This window comes from Gracilinanus agilis, chromosome 2 (assembly GCF_016433145.1).
Source record: "Gracilinanus agilis isolate LMUSP501 chromosome 2, AgileGrace, whole genome shotgun sequence".
Classification (NCBI taxonomy): Eukaryota; Metazoa; Chordata; class Mammalia; order Didelphimorphia; family Didelphidae; genus Gracilinanus; species Gracilinanus agilis.
The window spans coordinates 691446493-691464673 of record NC_058131.1 but is presented as its reverse complement, the minus strand read 5'-3'; the positions used below and the strand labels follow the sequence as shown (position 1 = coordinate 691464673).

General features: G+C 46.6%; 1 protein-coding gene across 2 annotated transcripts in view; it reads right to left on the bottom strand.

The window, feature by feature from the left end:
- The window catches only part of PSTPIP1 (proline-serine-threonine phosphatase interacting protein 1), a 94486-nt gene that overhangs the window by 37423 nt on the left and 38882 nt on the right, over positions 1-18181 (bottom strand). For both annotated transcript variants that reach the window (XM_044662911.1, XM_044662912.1), the window contains exons 2-3: positions 11415-11515; positions 6864-6938 (exon numbers count right to left, since the gene is read on the bottom strand). In XM_044662911.1, the coding sequence (XP_044518846.1) occupies positions 6864-6938; positions 11415-11515 (176 nt within the window). The remainder of the gene's footprint in view (positions 1-6863; positions 6939-11414; positions 11516-18181) is intronic.

Below are 18181 nucleotides of genomic sequence, written 5' to 3'. Positions count from 1 at the left end.
TCCCTCCCTCTCTTCCTCTCTTCTCTCTCCCCACCTCCCTCTACCCCCCTCCTCCCTCCCTCTCTCCTCTCTCTCTCTCCCCCTCCCTCCTCTCTCTCTCTCTCTCTCTCTCTCTCTCTCTCTCTCTCTCTCTCTCTCTCTGTTTCTCACACACACATTCATTCATGTGTCTTTTCACCCAATCCTCTCACATCGTTCCCTACTTCGGGTGCTCTTGGATTTCAGCCCCTTCCCCCAAGAGAATGGAATCTCTGTGAGGCCCAAGACAATGTCCCTTTTCATCGTGGTAGCTTTAGCACTCAGCACAGGGCCTGGCATACAGAAGGGACTTAATAAAGCTGCAGTTATTGAACGAGTGAAGAACGAGAACAAGTGCGAGCGTTCATGTAAGCAGGGGCTCTCTCCCCAAGAGGGGCCGGGCCACTTCTTCATTCAGGTCTTTAGACTCTCGAGGGGACCTCGACTATTTTATTTTATTTTATTTTTTTAACCCTCACCTTCCATCTTGGAGTCAGTACTGTGTATTGGCTCCAAGGCAGAAGAGTGGTAAGGGCTAGGCAATGGGGGTCAAGTGACTTGCCCAGGGTCACACAGCTGGGAAGTGTCTGAGGCCGGCTTTGAACCCAGGACCTCTCATCTCTAGGTCTGGCTCTCAATCCACTGAGCTACCCAGCTGCCCCTGGAGCTCAGCTATTTTAATCTACACCCCCACCCTTTCTAGAAGAGGGAAAGAAAGACAGTGAAGTGGAGAGAAAGCTCTCTAGGCCAAAGAGCCAAAGTGGAGTCTGTCTCAATAAGTAGGACAAGCATCATTATCTCCATTTTAAAGGTAAGAAAATTGAAGTGACTCACCCAGGAACAGAGGGAGAACTAGGAGTGGGATCCAAGCTCATGAGCTCTGAAATTTAGAGCTAAAAAGGATCTTCAAGATCATCTAGTCAATCTCTTCATTTTACAGATGATGCAACTGAGGCCCACAGAGCCTTTGCCCAGAGCCACACAGGAGTTAAGTGGCAGAGCTAGATTCAAACCCAAGACCTTTGCCTGTGGGTCCGGCCCCTTTTCCCAGGCCCCATGAGATGTCCTGTCTTCAGGGCCTCAGCTCTTTAGCCCCATTGTGAACCTGGAGCTGCAGATTCCCTGCCCCGTGGCCACATCCAGGACCTTTTCTACCCCTCAGCCATAGGAAATTGCCCCCAGTTTCCAGAAAGACCCCTGACGAGCTCCTACCTTGCTTTTCTCCCAATCCCAGTTGTCTTATTGTCCTACCAAACTCAAGGCAATAGGGCCTTCCTTTCCTCCCTCCTTCCCTTCCTTTTTCTCTCCTTCCTCCCCTTCTCCTTTCCTCCCTTCTCTCCTTTTCCCCTTGGTCATTTAATTTAGTTTAGGTCCTCAGTTTCCCCATCTATACACTGGGTTGTTGCCCTCATTTTACCTCCCAGAGTTCTTACAAGGATAAAATGAGATCATGTCCATAAAAGTGCTTTGCAAACCTTGAGGCTGACTATAGAAGTGATAAGCCTTATTATCATCATTTTTTATGAATTATCATTAGCAAACAAACCTCAAACATGTCCTGTATATCTGAGCTTCACCCCCACTTCCTTGATCCTCCTGTTTACCCCTCTCTTCCTCTCCACATAGTTGCCATTCTTCACCGAACCACAAAATGTTAGACCTGTTCCAGCTTTCACATTCCACAGTGATTGGCCCCAATTCCATGGCCAGAAACCCAAGACGGCAGGAATCCAGTTCCAGGACTCTTTCCACATCGGTCCTTAAGCCTGGATTCCCCAAATCAGAGAATGACACAATCTTGGCATGATAGGATGGAAAGAGAACTAACCTTGGGCTCAGGTTCAAATCCTGCCTTTGACGCCCTCTAACTGTGTGACCCTGGCCGAGCCATATAACCTCTGAGCTTGAGTTTTACAGTGGGATAAACTGAGGCAACAGAAGTTAAGTGACTTGCCCAGGGTTACCCAGATAGTGAGTCCCTGAGGCTGGATTTGAACTCAGGCTTGGCACTCGAACCACTAAGTTACTTAGCCACCTCGTGGAGGGCAGAGACCATTTCATTTTATAGCTAACATTTATGTAGCACTTATGCTGAGTATTTTACAATTATGACCTCATTTGATCCTCACAATAACCCTGGGAGATAGGTGCTATTGTTATTATTCCCATTTTACAGACGAGGAAAGGGAGGCAGACTGACATTAAAAGTGACTTGTCTAGAGTCATCCAGCTAGTGAGTGTCTGACTGCAGTGCTAGTGCTCTCTCCAGCTACTGCTAGAGGGTCTATTTTATTACTGTCATCGTGTCTGGAAAACCTCGCACATAGTAGGTGTCTAGTCGTAATTCTTGCGGCTGGCTTGCTCATTTACTGTAACCTCGCACGTGCTGGCTGTCATGATTGGATGGGGAACTCCCAGAGACCAGGGATCTTGCCTGTCTTTGAGTTCCCTCCGTTATCCTGCACATAGTAGGTGCTCCTGGTTTAAGTGGGTGGGAGTCTTGCTGCCCCTAGTTAAAATGAAAATGGACGTCTTTTCTTTTTCCTATCACAGTCACTTCTGGGAATCTAATGGCCTTTCTGCTCCCTCATGATGCCTCTCGAATGAATCGGATGCCATAGTGGTGGCCAGTAAGCAGAGCCCTCCCCTGAGGACTTACTGTACAACCAAGGCCAAAGGCTATACCTCTTCCTAGCGGTTGGTACGTGACAGGCAAAATGGGTCTTTTGTTCTGCTTCTTGGAGGTAATTCTGCTGCACAAATGGGGATCTTCCTGCTCTAGTCAAGGATTTGGTCTCTCTTTCCCTGCAAACCACTGTAGCTTTGGACCCTCGAGCCATCGGTGGTCTTAGCCTCTGCCACCCCCTCCCAAGAGGGCAGATGGGAAGTCAGTCATGGAGTTGCAGAACTTCAGAGCTGGAAGGGACCTTAGAACAATGGATATCCCAGCTGGCAGAGCCCTTAGCCTAGCATGGCAGAGGGGGAAGCTCTGGAACCCTGAACATGGAATGTTAGAGCTGCGAGGGATCTTGGTGGCCAGCTCATCCAACTCCTTCATTTTATTTGTTTATTTGGAAAAATCCTTCCCTTCCATCTTGGAATCAATACTGTGTATTGGTTCCAAAGCAGAAGAGCCCTAAGGGCTAGGTAATAGAGGTTAAGTGACTTGCCCAGAGTCATAAACAGCTAGGAAGTGTCTGAGGCTAGATTTGAACCCAGGACCTCCTGTTTCTGAGCCTGGTTCTTAATACACGGAGCTTCCCAACTGCCCCTGTAACTCCATATTATTTATTTAAAAAAACATTTTAAACCCTTACCTTCTGTCTTAGAATCAATATGGTGTACTGTTTCTTAGGCAGAAGAGGAGTAAGGGCTAGGCAATGGGGGTCAAGTGACTTGCCTAGGGTCATATAGCTAGGAAGCATCTGAGGCCAGATTTGAACCCAGGACCTCTTGTTTCTGAGCCTGGCTCTTAATCCACTAAGCCACTGTGTAAATAGAAATTTGATGCACCTGAACTAGATTATTCAGCATCCCTTTAAGTAATGTCCTCTCTTGGCACCCAACATGGGGCATCGAATTTCTATTTATACACCACTCACCTGCCCCTATAACTCATTTTAAAGAAGAAACTAAATACCAGAAAGGATTTGACCAATGGTGCAGGTGAGTCAATGGCACTTCCTGGGTCCAGTCTCTCCCTTCCTTAAAGCCATAAGAATTAGTTTCCAAAAGCACAGCTTTGGTCACATCCCTCCCTAACTTAGACGTCTGAGATGGCTCCCTATCACCTCTGGAACAAAACACAAACTCTTTACTCAGTCTCTCTAGATGTCTAAGGCTCTCAGAAATCTGCCTCATTTCACAGGACACCCCTTCACAACCTTGGTGTTGCCATCCAGCTGGAGTGCATGCTTCTACTCCCCAAATTTAGCATCTCTTTTCTCTCCCACTGCCATGTACTTGCATATTTTCAGGCCTGGAATATACTCCTTCATCAGTTCTGCCTCTCAGGATCCCCATCTCCCTCTTCAAGGCTCACCTTCTCCATGAAGTCTTCCTTGACCTCCCCAGTTGTCAATGAACTTTTCCCTCCTCAAATGGCCTTGCCTTTGTTTTTTCTGTGGACACTTTCTATTTCCCCCGGGGAATGGATGATCCAAGGTCAAAGACTGGATTGTTGGTTTGGGGGAGTTTTGGGTGGTCTTTTCATATCCAGGGTACCCAGAATATCACAGAAACTCAAGGAAGGTTTGGGGTATCACATCAGAACTATTGTTATCTCGGAAGGAGAAGGTACATGAGTTGGACCTTTATGAAATCAAAGCTGTCTTTCGAATGTTCTTCTGGTATGGTTGGATGATTGTTAGTCATGGGAAGCTATGATCTATGAAAAAGTAAAAACGAGTGGCCCACAGAAGGAAGTCACTGGAGAGGAGGGGGTAGATGGAGTAAGCTGCCCTCCATAACAAAGAAGGTAGCCATGAAGAGGTCTAAAGGCTGCCATCACCAATGGGTATCATTGGAAAAGAACATGGTTGTCGAGAGTGGGGTATGAGGATTGGACAGCCCAATGGCTCCATTGTAGCACAAGGAAGTCAAGAAAAGCTTCCATCATGATGAATGGATGCTGTGTAGCCAGCTTAAGGAAGACCACAGAGGAGAGTCACCAAGATTGCCCATGTGGACAAGTGGCAATCAGCATTACTGGAGAGGACTTTTCCATGGAAAAGATCACAGATTTGTTGATTTATCAGACTATTAGCTTATATTTACATTGTCCTTTGGCATGCACCATTACGATTAGTCCCAGTGGCCTTTTAGGATAGTTAGTATAAAGTTATTATCCTCAGGTGACAGATGAAGAAACCAGAACCCAGAACCTTTTGCCTAATATCTTAGAGAGTCAGCAGCAAAGTCAGGACTAGAACCCAGGTCTAATCATCCCAACTTTAGTTCTTTCCCCCAATATACCAATCTATCTTTTCCAAGAAGGCAGAAGAGGGGAGTGGATACTTGATCCAACATTGGATGGATCCCATCTCTTCATTTTATAGATGAAGAAACTAAGGCACCAGGAAGTTAGGTGATTGTCCATGATCCCACAGCTAGTACATTTTAGAGACAGAATTTGAACCCAGGTTTTCCTGATACAAAGTCCAGTGCCCTACCCAGGAGCCAAGGTGGTGGCAGAGAATGATGAGGTTTAATAGGAAAATACAAAGAGAAGGTGAAGATACTACCCAAGTTTGCAGACTCTACCATTTCTCCCCTCCAGCTGATTCTGAGCTTTCCTCTCTCCCCCTTTGCTCTCAGTAACCCTCCCCAAAGAAGGCTGTTAATGTCCAACTTCCTGCAAATTCATGGGTTTACTAAAGGCCCTTTAATCTGGGTCATGTGGGTGGTGGGAGGCTCTCGGTAGATTTATGGGCCCTAGCGAGCGACACGAGTGCCCGGGAAATCGTCCACAAGGGAGGTCAAGCTCTCTATTAAAAAACCAGCCGAAAATCCAAGCAAGGGAGTGATAAATAGGCCTGGGCGGCAGGATGCAATTAAGGAGCCAGGCAGAGCAGGAAGAGAGGGTGGCTGACCCCGTGGGGTCTTCAGGATGCTTTGTTGTGGCTGGGGCAAGGGCTCTAGTGAGCTGGGACTTCCTTTCTATTTGTCCTCATCAGTCCATTACAATTTCTTATTACTCAGGGCTGTATGGGCAGGATGGCTCATCGCCAGCCTGGCAAGGGCACCGGCAGCTCGGCCCTGTTGTATATGGATAGAAGATTATTGCCCCACCAAGAGCCTGACCTCTTCCCCTCCTGGCACAGCCCTTCCTTACTGAGAAAAGGAGTTGAGCAAATTTCCTTGTCACTAATTATTAGAAGAAAACTTGGGGAAACAAAAGGAAATACTTGCAGATGGTGCCTAAGTTGGCATAGAGGGGCAGTTCAGAGACTCAAGGGATACTCAGCTGCAGGGGGCCCCAAGAGAGCAGATGCTTGGGGGCAGCCAGATAGCTCAGTGAATAGAAGGTCAGACCTAGAAATGGGAGGTCCTGGGTTCAAATGTGGCCTCAGACACTTTCTGGGTGAGTCATTTAACCTCCATTGCCTAACTAACCTTTTACCATTCTTCTGCCTTGGAACCAATACCCAGTGTTGATTCTAAGATAGAAGTTAAGGGGAAAGAGAAAGAGAGAGAGAGAGAGAGAGAGAGAGAGAGAGAGAGAGAGAGAGAGAGAGAGAGAGCGCGCAGAGTAGCTGGTCCTGTGCCTTCCCCCAACATATTGAGATGAGGAAACTGGAATTACATTAAGGGACTTGCCCAAGGTCACATAGGGCGAAGCTAGTATTTGAACCCTAAGTCTCCTAGTTCCATATCTGGTGTTTTTCCCATTATAGAATCATCCCTCCCCTTTGGGTAGCATTTTTTTTAACTCTTACCTTCCATCTTAGAATTGTTACTATATATTGGTTCCAAGGCAGAAGAGCAGTAAGGGCTAGGCAATGGGGGTTAAGTGACTTGCCCAGGGTCATCTAGCTGTCCCCTGGGTAGCATTTTATGGATTTGCAAAATATTAAGAAGTTCAAGAATTTTTATTTCCATTTTGCAAAATGGAGTCTCAGAGTGATGAACTGACTTGCCCAAGGGCACATTGCTGGCAAATAGCAGAGTCAGAGCTCAAACCCAAGCCTTGTGACTCTATGTCTTGTCATGTTTTTACAACATCAAACCAATTTCAACAGGAAGCTTTTGTTTCAAAAAAGCACATTTTAAAGGCATGGCATCAGACATGTGCCCACACACACACATCCATCCATTCATCTAGAAATAGAAGGAAACCATCTTACTGGATCTCGGTTTGTCCTCCTGCTTTCCGGGCAATCTGGACCAGCTCTTTCCCGTATCGTTCTTCGGCTTGGGCCCTGGGAACAGTGCAAAGAGTTTCCTGAGTGAGTCTCTAGCCAGTCACCAGCCAGGTCCCTCCTCACCCTCCTGCCCAGAGCCTGCCCGGGCAAGGAAGTCCATCACCTCCAGGGCACATGAAGAAGACAGAATGTGGATGCAGAAAATTGTCGTTGGGTCTTTCTTCCAGAAAAGGTGGGTTGGCCTCTAGCTTTAGGGCAAGCCTCACCCTTAGGACTCTACATAGGTGGGCTCTCAGAAGAGTGCCCAAGAAAGCCTTCTCTCTAATTTGATTCCTAAAATTCCACCCTCAGCACTTCTGTCTCTTTGGGGACAAAGAATGAACTCCTAGAGGGACTCCTGGGAGGGGGATGACTGATATGGGATGCTATAGAGGCTGCTAGAAAGCTGAGGAAGATAACCAGACAGTCAACAAGCATTTAATTAGCCTTACTAGGGGCCAGGAAGCCACTGTACCAAACATTGGAATACGAAAAAAATCAGAAATGAGGCTATTGCCTCAAGGAAGCCCTATTTAATGGGAAGGAAGACCTGTTAAAAAAAGAAACTTTTTACATAAAAGACATTGATATATATATAGACATAGACATAGACATAGATATAGATATAGATATAGACTTAGATATAGATATAGACATAGACATAGACATAGATATAGATATAGATATAGATATAGACATAGACATAGACATAGACATAGACATAGATATAGATATAGATATAGACTTAGATATAGATATAGACATAGACATAGACATAGACATAGATATAGACATAGACATAGACATAGACATAGACATAGACATAGGCATAGGCATAGGCATAGGCATAGACATAGACATAGACATAGACATAGACATAGATATAGATATAGATATAGATATAGATNGATATAGATATAGATATAGATATAGATATAGATATAGATATAGATATAGATATAGATATAGATATAGATATAGATATAGATATAGATATAGATATAGATATAGATATAGATATAGATATAGATATAGATATAGATATAGATATAGATATAGATATAGATATAGATATAGATATAGATATAGATATAGATATAGATATAGATATAGATATAGATATAGATATAGATATAGATATAGATATAGATATAGATATAGATATAGATATAGATATAGATATAGATATAGATATAGATATAGATATAGATATAGATATAGATATAGATATAGATATAGATATAGATATAGATATAGATATAGATATAGATATAGATATAGATATAGATATAGATATAGATATAGATATAGATATAGATATAGATATAGATATAGATATATGGGGCATCTAGATGGCTCACTGGATAGAGATACAGGCCTGGAGATAGGAGGTCCTAGGTTCAAATTTGACCTCAGATACTTTCTAGCTGTGTGTCCCTGGGCAAGTCACTTAACCCCAATTGCCTAGTCCTTCTGTTCTTCTATCCTGGAACTGATCATATCAATTCTAAGACAGAAAGTAAAGATAAAAAAGATATTATGGGAGGCATTCAAAACCTCTGTCTAGAAGAAGTATGAATGGGAGGTTATCTCAGAGGGAAAGCCCTGGGGATGGCCCAGGAAATGGCAGAAGCTGGGGTTTGAGCTAAGTCTTGAATGGGGCTAGGGAAGCCAGGAGGCAGAGGAGAGGAAGGAGAACTTCCTAAGCATGGGAAGGGACCAGCCAGTGGAATTGAGTTCTAAATTCTCTTCCTTCCCTTCACTCCCTCCTCCTTGAAACAGGAAAATAAGAACAATAATTAGCACTTATATCGTGCTTTAAGTTAACTCATTTGATACAGAAAACACCAGATTTCCCAGCTTTGTGGGCTCAGCCTCTGGAGTCTGTGTTTTGTCATCTTAGAGATAGGAGATGGGGGCTTGTCCTCGTTCTGCAGCAAACAAGTTGTGTGACCTTGGGCAAGTCATTTCTCTCTGAATGTTGGGTGCCTGCCCTGCCAAAAGGGCAGATTGGATGAAATGGTTTTGATAGCTCCTCCAACTCTAGAATTTTATGATTCTATAAAATCAGGCTAAATGACGAGGCCTCCCTTGCAAAACACTCATCGCTGTCTTAGAATCCAAGAAGATGGGAGATGGAAGGGCCTTTTGAGATCATCATAGACACTCTGTGTGCCGTGAGACCTTGGCTGGGCTGGCGAAGGCTATGGACCCTTTCTCAGAATATTGTGGTTTAAAAAAACCATACACACAGCTTCATTTTTCCCCAATTACACTTCAAAATCATTTTTAGCATTCGTTCTCCCATACGTTGAGTTCTCAGTTCTCTCCCTCCCTCCCTCCCTTCTCTCCCCCCTCCTGGATAAGGCAGAAAGGCAATTTGTTAGAGCAATGAGGCAAAGCCTGTTTCAGATCACATTTTTTTTTTCATTCCTATTTGAAGGAAATGCTAAGTTTCAGTTAAAGGTTAATGAAAATAAATATCTATTTTTTCCTAGCCAAGTTCACTGACCCCCTGAAATCTATTTACAGACCCCATATGGGTCCTCGAGCCCCAGGCTAACAACCCTTGATCTGGTCCAGTTATCTAAGAGCTAGACCTAGAATTAGGTTGCTTCTTCCCAGTCCAGAATTCTTTTCATTCCACCCAACAACTGAAGAGCTTGAGGGCTCCAGAAGCCTGGGGGGATGGGGGAGTGGGAGGGGTGGGTCACCATTACACACTCTCCTCCCCAGAACCGAACTCAGAAAGGATCCCTGGATTCTCTTCCCTTCAGCACTCAGTTCCAGGCTCAAAGGTATGTTAGAGTGTCTGTTCGTCAATAAGCATTTATTAAGCACCCACTGTGTGTTAGGCAGTGTGCTAAGCAAGCTGGAGATGCAAATGAGGTCCCTGCCTTTGAGGAGAAGGACCTCACTTCTTCAAAGGCTCCTGACACATCCCAGCCCCTTCCTGGGGGGCTCCTCCTCACTTCCCCAAGGCAGGTTCTGTTATGGAACTGAAAGGAGAGGCATTGAGTCATGCTAGCAGCCAGCAGCCAGCAGCCAGAGCCAGGGGCCAACCCCAGACAGAGTACTCTGGTCCCCCAGTCTCAGGTTGATGCAGAACAAGGCAAGGAGCAAGCCCACAGGCATCCTGTTTGCTAATGAGAACTACAGCCAGCCTGCTAAGAGGAGAGAAGCCTGTAGGGGCAGGATTTGGGAGTGGGTCAGGGGAGGAAAGGGGCTGGCATGCATGAGTCTGTGAGCCCTTAAGGGTGAGAGGGGCCCTTTGTCTTCAACACAGAGACAGCCCCTGGACTGGGCACTGAAAGCTTTAGCCAGATGGAAATTGGGGCCAGGGTGAGAGGAAGAGCCAGGGAATCACAGAGCATCCAGTACCATCTTGGATCCAGCTTTGAGAGGCAGAGACATAGGGAAAGACAAAGAAAGAAACAGAGGCAGACCCAGAGATAGAGACAGACAGACAGACAGAGAGAAAGAGAAAGAGAGTAGAGAGAGTCAGAGAGCAGGGGAGACTGGGAGGCACAGAGATAGAGACAGTGACAGAGACTGAGAGAGACTGCCAGAGAGAGAAACAAAAAAAGAGACACAGAGAAAGGCAGAAAAGAGGGGGAAAGGGAGGGAGAGGGAGACAGAGACAGAGACAGAGAGAGTCAGAGAGAGATGGAGACAGAGAGCCCAGCAGCCTCTGCAGCTCAGAAAACAAGGGGAAGCTACTGTCATGGCCCTGAGCATCACTTCTCCTTGCAGCTACTTACAGCAGGAGAGCTCCTGTGAGTTTAAAAATAGCTCTATAAAAATACACGTGGGCCTAGCACACGGAAACCCAGGGACCTGCAGGCTCTCTCTGGTGTGCTTTCTCCCTCCCTCTCTCTTTTTTCTCTCTCTCCTTCCCCCCCTCTCCCTCTCTCTCTCTCCCTCTCCCTCTCTGTCTCTCTCTGTGTCGGTGTCTCTCTATCTCTGTGTCTCTCTCTGTCTCTGTCTCTGTCTCTGTCTCTCTCTCCTCCTCACTCCCTCTCCCTCCCCTTTCCCCCCACCCCACATACACCTACAACTCTCCAAAACTCACAACCACCTGCCCAGACTGTAGTCCTGCTCCAAACCTGCCCGGCCCCAGGTCCTGCCTCCATCCTCTTTATTTGCATTTCCACAGCTGAAGGAGTTGAGATGCAAATGAGCTCAGGCTGGGCAGCCCGCCTCCCCCTCCTCCAGCAGGTGGACTCTGCCAAGGCTGGGACACCTCACAGGTTGCAGGAAGGCAGCTGGCATCCCCTTCCTCCCAGTCCTTAAAAATTCCAATAAGGTGGCTGGTCCGCCAGAGCTCGGAGCACTCTGTCCCCGCAGTCAGAACGATTGTCCTCCCGCTGCTTCTGTAGGGGCCAGCCTAGACGCCCCTGACCACAGCTCCTGGGGGCTCTGCAAAGAGCCCGGGCGGTGGCCTTGACCCTCCTCCTCGCCCCCCGCCCCCGCGCCCCCAGGCAGCCCCCTCACCTCTGCTTCAGCAGGTCTTCTACATCCTTACACATCTTCCTCCCGTCCAGCAGCCGCTGCAGAAGGGTCTCATAGCCCGTGCAGGACGTGAACTCCTTACACTGAAAGAGAAGAGGACCAGCTCCTGACTAGGAAATGCCCGGCGGGGTGCGTGTCTAGGGGAGGAGGCGCCCCCGGGCCCCAGTGGGAGACGTGCATGAGGGTGCCAGTGGAGGACGGGTGGGAACCACAGGGTTGTCTGTCGGGGGTCCCACGAGGCGTTTCTAGGAGTCTCTGGCATCCCTCCTGGGGGAGGCTGAAGCTCCCGTCTTAGGGGAGCAGGAGAATGAGGAGGGGGGGGGAGGGGGCTCCTTTCTCCTGGTTCTTAGAGGGAGCTGTTTGAGCCCCCTAAATGCCCTCGGGCTAGGGGCACAGCTCACTGGGGCAGAACTAAAGCTGCTTCCCTGGGCGCTAAGAGAGCGCCAGACTTCCATGGAGGACTTGGGCGCCTCTAGACATCTGGGTTACCCCAGGAACAGAGGAGGGTCAGCCTGGGCAAGGCTGTTCTGTCAAAGGGTGCTGTTTCCTGGCAAAGACAGATGCTCCTATGTTTTGTTTTGTTTTTTTTAAACCCTTAACTTCTGTGTATTGGCTCCTTGGTGGAAGAGTGGTAAGGGTGGGCAATGGGGGTCAAGTGACTTGCCCAGGGTCACACAGCTGGGAAGTGTCTTAGGCCGGATTTGAACCTAGGATCTCTAGGCCTGACTCTCAATCCACTGAACTACCCAGCTGCCCCCTGCTAGTTTTTCCCTGGGCCAGACAGAGCAGGAGACCAACATCCTCTCCTCCATGGGCAAAAGCCCCCAAACCTGGAAAGCTGAGTGGGACCCAAGAGAGACCCCAGGGGGACAAAGTGAAGTCCTCACTGCCTCCTCTTAGAATGTGCTGCCACAAGCCAAACATAACAGAGGCTAGACTTGCACTCAGATCTTCTGAGGGTAGGTCCAGCTCTTTGTGAACTAGGGTACCACTTGGCTGCCAATACTATGTGCCTGATGGGAGGGGATATGAAGAAGGCACAAACAGCCCCTGCCCTTTAGCGGTTTATAACATTAGTCAACCTGTGGAAACAACATATTACAGGAGATGGAAGATAACTTGATCCCAGAAGCAGTAGGGAAAATTGAGGAGGGCCTCCTTCAGAGGTTGGGATATGATCTAAGTCTTTTCCTTTTCTCAACTCTTTGCTTCTGTTTTAGAACCAATATTGTGTTTTGGTTGCAAGGTAGAAGAGCAGTAATGGCTAGGCAAGAGGGGTTAAGTAACTTGCCCAGGGTTATACAGCTAGGAAGTGTCTGAGGTTAGATTTGAACCCAGGACCTCCTGTCTCTAAGATTGGCTCTCTATCCACTATACTACCTGGCTACCTTTGATCTGAGTCTTGAAGGGAGTCAAGGAAGCTAAGAGTTGGTAGCAAGGAGAAAGAGCATTCTAGACACACACAGAGATGGATTGTCTTCTTTGGGGAGTAGCCAGGAGGCTGGTCTAGCTGGATTAAGTGAGGACAAAGGAGTAAAGTCCAAGAAGTCTGAAAAGGTAAGAATAGAATGCTGCACCCAGACTCATCAAGAACTGAGTTCAAATCTAGCCTCAGATACTTACTAAATGTGTGACCTGAGCAATTCACTTAACCTCTGTTTGCCTTGGTTTCATCATCTATATAGGGAAAAAATAGGATCTACCTTTCAGGGTTACTGTAAGGACAAAATGATATGATATTTGTAAAGCTCTTTGGAAAACTTAGAGCACTATATAACTGCTAGTTACTATTTTTATTTATTGTTACTATTATTATTTAGCACATGGGGAAGTCAAAGCTTAATAAGATTAAATGGGTGTCTTAAAGTCAAACAGTTGTTGGAGGCAGAGCCAGTTTTCAAACCCAGGTCTTGTGGTTCCAAATCCAACATCCTTTCCAAGAAATCATCCCTATTTATAACTCTAGGACCATAGATGGGGAGTGAAAAAGTGAAACCTAAAGATCCAAATGCCTCATTTTTCAGTTGACCAAATTAAGACTCAGAGAAGTTAAGGAATTTTCCCAAGGTCACACAGTAATTGATGGAGGTGGTAGAATCAAGATTTGGTTCTAAGTCCTCTGACCATGTTTTTTCCCCTACAGTTTTTTTCTTGGACACAATTAATAGCTAACACTTCTTTAGGCTCTGTGGATTGCCCAGTACTTCCCTCCAAAAAAGTCTGGGATCCAAGGAGTGCAGGCAGGATGGTCTCTGTTTCACAAAAACCAACTCATTCCTGAGTCTGCTGAGAGCTATTGCCAGAAATGGCTGAATGCAGGAAGCACTGGACACTGCATGGGCACTGAACTTGGAAAGAGGAAGAGCTGGGTTCAAATTCTACCTCTGATGCCTACTAGCTCTGTGACTGTGAATAAATCACTTCATTTCCCTTAGCCTCAGTAAATGAAAGGCTCAGGAGAGGATCAGGACAGCTGCCTTCTAGAGTCTTTTCTTGTCCTGCTCTGTTGATGTAGGATTCTATAAGTGACATGTAAAACATGTTATGTAATTCTGGGAAAGGAGATGAGTCAGGTAGGTATGGAGACTGACCATTCAAAAATGAACAGCCTGGGTGTTTCTCTGGAAAGCATTCAATATCGAAAGAATAGAGGAAGGAAAAATCACGGAATGCCAGCCAAGCAGCCAACTAGACCTCCGTATTCCCAAAAGACTCCCCACTATACCATCCCTGGCAAGTAGTCCTTCTGCTTTTCTTGAAAACCTCCAGTGGGGAGGGACCCCTTCCCTCTCCAGGGGATTGCTGTCCCACTTTTGAAGTTCTAATTGTTGGGGAAGAAAGAAAAAGGGTCCTTAGATCAAGTGTACATTTGCTTCTTTATCATTTCCACTTGTTACTTCTAGTTCCCTCTTCTGGGGCCAAACAGAGCAAGCCTATTCAACAGCTATGATGCCCCACCTGAGCTAACCATCCCTGGGTAAGGGGTAGGCAATGGGGGTTAAGTGATTTGCCCAGGGTCACCACTAGGAAGTGTCTGAGTCCATATTTGAACCCAGGACCTCCCATCTTTACATTGATTCTACTTTAAAGTGGACCCAGGGTCCTTGCAATCTTGGTTTGTACTCTTCTGGACCACAGAAACACACACACACACACACACACACACACACACACACACACACTCTCACACTCACACTCATACTCAGAGTGGGCATAAGTCCTTATTGTGTCAATGCCTTTAGGGCTTCCAGGGCATTAGGCATGTCCTCCTCTGTGGAAGATTCATGGTGGGACACAAACTAGAACCACATGAGAATGTCACAGGATCTTGGATTTAAAGTTAGAAAGGACCTTAGAGGTCACCAAATCCAATCCCCAGTTTTTACAAAGGAAGACAGAGACTCAGAGAAATTGAGTGACATGCCAAATATCACACAGCTAGTTAGTGACTTTAATCTGTGCCAGAGGAGAGACAGCTCTCTTCAGGGAGATCCTTTCAAGCCTCAAAATACAGAGGGGGACACTGAGGCTAAGGGACATTAGCGGCATCTACCTCAAACACCCTTCCTTAGCTCCAGAGCCAAGGACCAAGAAGGAGAGAGTAAAAACCAGCTCATCCTCTCTCCTATCAGCCCACGTATGTTGGTCTGGCCAGATCGTCTAGATGCCCAGAACGGAGGGGCACAGCCGAGGGGCTGTGCCTTCTCATGTTGGTTTGAGTCTTTGCCAAGTCTTTATTTCTGTGGTATTTCTTGTACTACCACTGGCCCCTTAATCAGCCTGGAAGGCCACAGCAGCTTCCTGTTGGGTAGAAAGTGATACCTCTGACATCTAGTTGGCTCCCCAGCCCAAGGGAGAGAAAAAAGACAGCATCACCTTGAAATCCCCTAAATGCACCCCACTTCTGCCATGAGAGAAACAGGCAAGCCGGTCCAGAGTGGATGAAAATGTCAGAGGCTTCTAGTGTCCCAGCCATGGCAGTTGGAACAGACTGAGAGGAACAAAAGGAACCTTTTTCAGAGTTGGAAATCAATTCTCAGAGAGGGCATGGGACTGGTCCAAGACAACGGCGACTATACCTGAACCCTCGTCTCCTGACTCCCAAGTCCGGTATTCTCTCCGCTAAGCCCTGCTCCTTCATGGGAATAGAAGTCCCTGGATTACACACAAGTCAGAGGAACTGGGCTTGAATGGGAGCCTCAGTTTCTGACTCTGGAAAATGAGGAGTTTGGACTAAGTGACCTTCAAGCGTCTGTCTAGCTCTAAGGTCTCAGATCATCGGCTTTGGGGCAAGACGAGCAGAGAATATGACTGGATTTCTCCCTCCCTCCATCCACCCGAAATAATCCAATCGATGGCCCCCAGGTGGGCCCCAAGTGAGGGAGTGGGCTGCCCTCTGCCTCAACTGACCTTTAGAGAAAGAAAAAAAAGCACCACACCTACATTTGCCATTTCCAGAGGGAATGAGGAGAGGCCGAGGAGTCCTCAAAGAGAATCACCTGCCCACTCAGGTCCCCGCTGCCAGGGCTTGGAGGGGCTCCTTTCTCAGGGGAGCAGCGTCAGAAGATGTTCCGTGGCCAAGACTCCAGGAAGAGATAATAAGGACAAGTGACCCACAGTCACAGATGACTAGGCCATTCCAGGGAAGTATCGCCCTCTCCAGAGTAAGAATAGCTCACAGCGCCTCCTCCTCCCCCGCTGCGGTGTTTTCCTTCCCTTTTCCCTCTCACCTCCCCTTTCCTACCTAGTCAGCCCTCCACCCCCAATTGCTCAGCACCCAGTTTAAGTCCCACCTCTTCCAGGCAGCCTGATCTGATTTCTCCAGCCCACACTGGCCTTCCTACTCACAGGAATGCACACACACACACACACACACACACACACACACACACACACACACACACAGCTGAGATGGACCTTAGAAAACATCTAGTCTGACATGGATTTCTTAACTATTCTCCTCCCACAACCACCATTTTACAGATGAGGAAACTGAGGCCTGGAGAAGGAAAAGGACTTAGTATTCAGTCATCCTAGGATCATAGATTTATCCCTAAAGGAATAGTAGATAGAGATGGGCCTGAGTTCAAATCTAGCCTCGGACTGTTACTAGCTGTCTGACCCTGGACAAGTCACTTAACCCTCTTTGCGTCCGTTTCCTCATCTGTAAAATGGGGACAATAATAGCACCGACATCCCAGGATTGTTGTGAGAATCAAATGAGATAACATCAAATCAAGAAACATTTATTAAGCATTTACTAAATGCCATGCATGGGGCCAGGCCTTGACAACACAAATAGAAAGACTGAGGGAAGAAGATACATAAAAAGAAACTGGAAAGAGGAATTAGAAAAGTGGGGAGGGTTATGGTAGAGAAAGTCCTTTGGAGAGTCAGGAGAACAGCCAAGACTGGAACCCAATACTTTGACTTCAAATCTACTGTCCTCTCCACATAGCTACATGATCTCAGCAGTCAATCACACTCTTGTATGTTATTATTTTACTGTTTTTCATCTGGAAAACGTTTTCCCTAATAAATGTCTGGAGAGACAGAGAAAGAGACAGAAAGAGAGAGAAAGAGAGGCAGAGGGAGAGACAGAAAAAGACAGAGAGACAGAGAAAGAGACAGAGAGAGAGAAACAGAGACAGAAAGACAGAGAGAGAGACAGAGAGACAGAGACAGAGAGAGAGACATACAGAGAGAGAGAGAGAGAGAGATAGAAAGAGAGAGAGAGAGAGAAAGAGAGAAAGAGAGAGAGAGATAGAAAGAGAGAGAGAGAAAGAGAGAAAGAGAGAAAGAGAGAGAGAGAGAGAGAGAGAGAGAGAGAGAGAGAAGGAGGGAAGGAGCAAAAGGAGGGAGGGAGGAACAAACAAACAAATGAATGAACAAATGAAGGAAGGAAAGAAGGAAGAACGTGCTATAACATCACAAGAATACTGCTCTTTCCCCAAGAAAACTGGGTGCCTGGGCTAATAATGCCTCTGGGAATGAGTCACTTTTGCCAACTAGTGGGCAACCTTAGTTCTGTGGGTACGGTGGAAAAAAACCATTTGAGTCAGAGGCCAAGCTCTATACTTATCACCTGTGTGATCTGCGCCAAGTAGCCTCCCCTATCCTGGGCCTCAGTTTCCTCATTTGAAATGTAAGGGGATTTGAATAGGTGAGTGCTCCCCAACCTGGAAGCTGAGAATCCCTGAGGGGAGGAGTTGTAGAATTACTGAAAGGGATTCCTGGGCCCAAATGAGCTCCAAGGATGATCATTTTGACCTTCATTCAGCTCTGAAAAAAAACATCAAGCAAGAAAAAAAAAAGAATGAATAAATGAATGAAAAAGAATTTTTTAAGCCCTTACCACATACCTGGCATCTTACTAAGCACTAAAGATGCAAATACAAGAGGGAGACATGAGGGAGACATCAAGAAAATGCTACTCAAATAAGGGGAAAGGATGGGCAGAAGAGAGTGGTGGCCGGGGAGCTGTGTTTAGGTAGGACAAGTCTCAGAGGGGATGAGTAGAAAAATAAAACCAGACCCCAGTTCTTGGCAGGTGAGGGTACGCCCAATTTATTCACATGCAAAGTGGTGTCTTCATATTAAAGATGTGTGGGAACCCCTGAAGAGGGTCATAGGAGCTAAGGTCTAGAGCTGTTAGAAGGGGCCTTGGAGAGCTTCTCGATGACTTGATTGAATGAGAGGAGGAGTCATTAATAAGACAATATTAACTTAAAGGGCCTCTCCTGCAGAGT